This window comes from Leucopleurus acutus (assembly GCF_964270905.1).
Source record: "Leucopleurus acutus genome assembly, chromosome: 8".
In the NCBI taxonomy this organism is placed as follows: Eukaryota; Metazoa; Chordata; class Mammalia; order Artiodactyla; family Delphinidae; genus Leucopleurus; species Leucopleurus acutus.
Window position 1 is genome coordinate 104,374,744 of NC_139151.1, and position 5,670 is coordinate 104,380,413.

The 5,670-nt window shown below is 60.0% G+C and overlaps 1 protein-coding gene across 1 annotated transcript; it reads left to right on the plus strand.

Moving 5' to 3' along the window:
* Nucleotides 1–2,497: 2,497 nt before the first annotated feature.
* On the plus strand, nucleotides 2,498–5,293 carry LOC309965401 (glutathione S-transferase P). Its single transcript, XM_082844888.1, has 7 exons — nucleotides 2,498–2,596; nucleotides 2,791–2,826; nucleotides 3,129–3,229; nucleotides 3,338–3,425; nucleotides 3,804–3,907; nucleotides 4,748–4,855; nucleotides 5,034–5,293. Coding segments are annotated over exons 1-7 (627 nt in total). The 5' UTR covers nucleotides 2,498–2,595; the 3' UTR covers nucleotides 5,223–5,293.
* The last annotated feature ends 377 nt before the right edge of the window (nucleotides 5,294–5,670 follow it).

The window sequence follows — 5,670 nt, forward strand, 5'->3', positions numbered from 1 at the left end:
GGCAGGACCAGCACGGACTAGCAATGACAACGGACTAGAATCTGAGGAGCATGCGTGCTACACACACACACACACACACACACACACACACACACACACACACCCTGTGCCGTGGTCCAGCATGCAGGAACAGTCCAGGACTGCCCTGCAACCTTGCTGTGGGAGGACAGAGGGACAAGACAAGCTAAGATGAACCCTGGAGGTCTCTGATGGTCCACAGGGCACAGGGATGGAGGGTGTGAGTAGGCAAATGCTCCTGCACACCCAGGGCCATCAGGGAGGTTGAGTTGGGCTAATGTCTACTCAGAGCGATGGGAAAGGGACAGAGACCTGGAGCTGCGGCCACAGCAGGACGGGTGGGGGAGGGGAGCACTCGTCAGGGCCACCGCCCCCTCCTCCACTTCCCCCCCTCCCCTCTCCTCCCCTCCCCTTCAATTGCCCAGACCTAGCACCCTGCCTACACAGGAAGACGCTGAGGTCTGGCTGTCCCTGTTAGGCCCTGGAGAGCTCAGAGGAGAAGGCCTCAGTGCTGCCTGGTGAGACTTCAGTTCCTAGCATTTTGCGTGTGTGTGTGCAGGTGTGTTTGAATGTGTGTGACGGGGTGTGAAAGGGTTGTGTGAGTGTGTCTTTGGAGACGGGGGCGTGTTGTCTTTGTCAAGGCTGTGGAATTTGCTGCAAAGAGAGAATGTAGCAGGAAGGGAACTGTTCAGGTTATATTTTTGACATCAAATTGCAACTGTTTCTTTGCTTTATTTTGTCCTTGGCTCTAGGTGGCTCATTGATTGCCAGACGTTCAGAACTGGGGAAGGCAAATTTCAGGTTGCTTTTAGCTCAGGTCAAAGGAGCAAAGGAAGCTCTTCTGGAAGAAAAAGAGGAGAAGGGGTTTGTGTGTTAAGGGATAAAAAGGGCGTTGGCGGGACCTGAGGGAAGAGGTTTGTGAATGGGGGAGGAGCAGAGACCCTAAGTCCTGGCCCCTGGGCGGGAACCTGGAGCCTGTTCTAAGGCCCAGGCACTTGCTGCCGGCTCGGCCCAGCCCTCCCTGCGTCCAGAACCGTGGGCCTCAGAACAGTGCCTGTCCTTGCCTGTACCGCCTTTGCCTGCACCAGTCCCAGAGGGTGCAGTCAGGAAATGATCGTTTCATTATCCACTTAGAAAGTTATCAATTGACGGTGTTTTTCAAGCTTTGCATCGCCCCTGAAGAATCACTGCTGGGGTGGGAAGGGCTGGGCGGTGTAAGAGATGTCAAAAGTGAAGAAAGGAGAAGGGCACTAGTCCTTGAGCTGGAGTGTGGATCTCCTGACTCCGCCGAACTCCTGCCTGGGTTTTCTTTCTGCCTCTGGACGCCCCCTCCTCCCTGCCAATCCCACAGACGCCTGGACTCACTAGGTCCAACACGGGACATACGATGTCCTCCCAGTGACTGCCTCTCCTCCCGGGTCCCCATCTCGGTCTCCCTGGAGGCTTCCTTCCCCACGCAGTCACCAAGTCCAGAAGCTTCCACCTGGATGTGTTTGGAGAACTTGCCCAGGGCCCAGCCCAGGCCCCACCTGGGGCCTGGCTCCCCCGCAGTCTCAGCTGGCTCAGTCAGCATTGGGGGAGGAGGAGGGGTCTTTATGAAATACCGCCTGGACAACCCTCACTGAAGCCTTCTCCATCACTGCCATGGGGGGACGCAGAGTAGGGCCTGAACCCCCAGAAAGGGGTTGCCCGGTGGACAGATGGGGTTCAACAGCGTTGGTGCTCGTCCTGGAATCCTTTAAAATTGCCCTCAATCCTGATGGAACTGAAGGACAAGTGATCAACTTAGTGTTATCGTGCCAGAAATGTGTAACCTTGCCAGTGATACTTTTGAAAAGGGAGGGTCCAGTGTCCCATTGTCTAGATAGATTTCAGAAACCACATCGTCCTCCTGTCGTGATTTTTACCATCCTACTTATCGCAGGTGGCGCCCGCTTCCACGTAGGGGGTGAAACAGGTTTCCGTGAAGGTAAGCGCACCTGAGTTGAAGAAATGAGGTAATTTAGAGAGAAAAAGTAAGAAGGGAGCAGCGGGGTACGTGACTCATACAAGAACCCGAAGGTGGCCTCCAAACGGCAGATGGGTCTGAAAACCCAACTTGGGGTGTGAGTTGAGTGTTTGCACGTACGTGCACAGGGGGTGTGTCCGTCTTTGTACAGCATCTGGGCCCAGGGGGTGTGTCCGTCTTTGTACAGCACCTGGGAACGAGTGTCTACATGCAAGGGTTTATGTCTCTGGGGTCTGTGACCCCAGCAGGGGAAGGGGCTGGACTGCGCTCCCTCTCAGGCCTCTGGAAGGTTCTGGAACCCAGCCCTAGCTGTGAGCCCATCAGCCCAGGCTGGACGTTCGGCAATCGGATGCAACCGTCTGGGACTGGCTGCGCGGCGTGGTTGAGGGGCGGGGCGGGGGGCGGAGGAGCGGCTTACGGCCAACGCGGTGACTCAGCACGGTGGGGTGGGCCGGGGCGGGGCGGGGCGGGGCGGGGCGGGGCGCGCCCACCCGTATAAGGCTCGGGGCCGCCACCGCGGGCGCCGGAGTTCTGTCGCTGCTGCCGCTGCAGAGGTCCGCGTCGCCATCAGTGAGTCCCCGCCGCCTGCAACTCCCTGGGGGATTCCGAGGGGGCTCCCAGGGTTTTGGGGAGTAGTTGGGGCTCTCGGGGGGGCCTACAGCGCCCAGAACAGGGGATGCAACCCCAGGGAGGACGAGCGGGCGCCTTCTCCCCCGTAACACGCCTCTCCCAGACGCTAACAGACTTCTCTCTGCATCCTGCAGTGCCGCCCTACACCATCGTCTACTTCCCTGTTCGAGGTAGGGACCTGTGACCGGGAGGGAGGGGAGGCAGAGGTTGGGGGCTGCAGCAGCCCACGCCCCTCACCCACCTGAGGGAGTCCCCAGCCTCCCTTTTCCCTCCATCACGTGGCTACTAGCTCCGCCTTCCCTGTGCCCCGGAGCTGCCCGTTGCTAGAGTACGCAACTTCCCGGGCCTGGCCCGCCCCTCCGCAGTGTGCTGGGAGATCATCGGAGGAGTCCTCACCTCCTTGGCTCTTTCCCAGCGTGCTGCGAGGCTGGGGTCTCTGCCCATCCCCACACCCCGTCCTCCCCTTCCCCAGGGCGCTGCGAGGCCATGCGCATGCTGCTGGCCGACCAGGACCAGAGCTGGAAGGAAGAGGTGGTGACCATGGAGACCTGGCCTTCACTCAAGGCCTCCTGTGTCAGTACTTCTGTCGTATCCTGGGTCAGGGGCTGGGCACTGGGGGGCAAAACTAGGGTGGGGTGCAGCCAAGCTCAGCACCTCTGACAGAGTTGTGCATTCCCCCAGCTGTACGGGCAGCTCCCCAAGTTCCAGGATGGAGACCTGACCCTGTACCAGTCCAATGCCATCTTGCGTCACCTGGGCCGCTCCCTCGGTGAGTCCTGAGGCTACAGGTGGCCCAGTCCAGGGCAGGGGTGTGCGGGCATCAGTCAGCGTTCCTGAGCATCTGCTCAGTGTTGGCCCCTTGAGCCTCTACCACTTAAATCAAATTGTCCTGCAACCCTGTGGAGTGGAGGCAAGTGGAGGTTACGCATCTTGCCTAAGGTCAGGCCCGGGTCTGTCTAGCAATCCTTGCCCTGTAGCAGGCCACCTCCCACTGAATTCTGAGCATGGACTCAGACGGTCCTTTTCCACATCCTCCTCCCTCCTCCCTGGCCGAGGCTCACAGGCAGCCACGTGGCCTGTCTGGTGGGTCAGGTTGTAGTGGCTAGTCAGGCTCCCCGTCATGCTGTCTGCTCTCCCGCCACCCCAGGGCTGTATGGGAAGGACCAGCGGGAGGCGGCCCTGGTGGATGTGGTGAATGACGGCGTGGAGGACCTTCGCTGCAAATACGTCACCCTCATCTACACAAACTACGTAAGCAGGGACACGGGGACGGTCACTGAAGACAAAGAAAGGGGCTGGCTTCCTTCTCACCCTACACGACACCCCTCACGCAGCTCTGACTGACCCTTCCCTTGGGCTGCTTCTGGCTCTGCGGGGGCGGCGGGGGGGGCCAAGAGCCATTATGGACTGGACACAAGACTCAGCCTCCCTGCCTGGGGGAGGGACCCAGTCAAGTGGCAGGCAATGGCAGAACAGCGTGAGGACAGAAGACATCCAGCCAGAGGTGGTCCCTGATCCGCAGCTGGGGGAGGTCCGGAGCACTTCCTGGAACCAGGTGCAGAGGAGGAGGGTCTATAGTCAGCTTCTAGAAGGGGTGCTGGCACTGTCAGGTGCACAAGGTATCAGGCACGGAGCACATTCAGGGACTTGGGACCAGTTTAGCAGAGGCAAGGCGTGTGTGCCTACGTGTGTGAGAGGGAGGGAGGGAGGGAGGAAGAGCGGCAGGAGATAGAGCTGGAGGGGCAGCGGGCCCAGGTCCTGGAGGCCTTGAGCCAGCTGGCTTGGATGCTCTCTTTGGGGAGTCTAAGCAGGGCGGTGTCTGTGAGATCCGGAAAGATCCTACAAGGCTTTTGCAACAGTCCGGGGAGCGATTGTGGCAAGAGTGGCCTAGCGAAGGATCAGCAGCTGAAATGGACAGAATGTGGCAATAGCCTGGGGTGGGGAGTGAGGAGAGGAGGGGCGGGGGCCGGGTGAGTGGCGATTCGCTGAGACGGGGCAGACAGTAGGCGACGTCTCAGGGCAGGGGCAGAGGCAGGGCGAGCAGCAGTGTGAGGGTCAGGAGGATGATGTGCGTTGGCATCTCTCTGGCAGGAGGCGGGCAAGGAGGACTATGTGAAGGCACTGCCCCAGCACCTGAAGCCTTTTGAGACCCTGCTGTCCCAGAGCCAGGGCGGCCAGGCCTTCATCGTGGGCAACCAGGTGAGCTGGCCCTGTCCCGCCCCTTCCGCACCACCCTCTTCTTACAGATGGCAAACCGGTGCAGAGCGAGCACGTGAGCCATTGGTTCAGCAAAGCTGCGCAGACCAGGGGACCGGCTCGGGCTCCCTGCCTCGCACCTCCCACACCCACCGAGCCCCTGCCCCGCTCTGCCCTGCAGATCTCCTTCGCCGACTACAACCTGCTGGACCTGCTTCGGATTCACCAGGTCCTGGCCCCCGGCTGCCTGGACTCCTTCCCCCTGCTCTCGGCCTACGTGGCCCGCCTCAGCGCCCGGCCCAAGCTGCAGGCCTTCCTGGCCTCCCCGGAGCACGTGAACCGCCCCATCAATGGCAACAGGAAACAGTGAGGGCTTGTGACACTCTCAGCAAGAGGCAGGGAGCTGCCTGCTTCCCTTTCCCTAGGACCAATAAAGTCTCCAAGAGAGAAGCAGTGCTGTGAGCATTGAGTTTTCTGGGGAGGGGGCTCCCTGATCCTCTCACGCTTGGGGAAGGGACAGGCAGCTGGACAGGATACTTGAATCTAAAACACAGAGTGTCTTCCTGGAGCCCTCAACCAGCTCTGTGTTTACTGAACTCCAGAAACAAAGAAAAAACAAAAAAGAAACAGGAAGAGTAATCAACCATGGTCCCTGCCCTGGGGATCCCCACAGTCTACAGAGAACAGGCTCACTTAAATAAACGTGTGTTCTGCTCTCAGCAGGCCACCTGCCAGAGGGCCTCCATCCAGGACTGCAGGAGCTGAGGGGCCCTTGGCCGAGCAGGGGCGTGGGGAGGAGCTGAGCCGCTCAGAGCAGC

Excerpts from the sequence above, each read along its gene's own strand:
- LOC309965401 (XM_082844888.1), top strand. Across the intron at positions 3,426-3,803 it reads TCACCTGGGCCGCTCCCTCG|GGCTGTATGGGAAGGACCAG; the intron begins GTGAGTCCTGAG and ends CCGCCACCCCAG. Across the intron at positions 3,908-4,747 it reads CCCTCATCTACACAAACTAC|GAGGCGGGCAAGGAGGACTA; the intron begins GTAAGCAGGGAC and ends TCTCTCTGGCAG.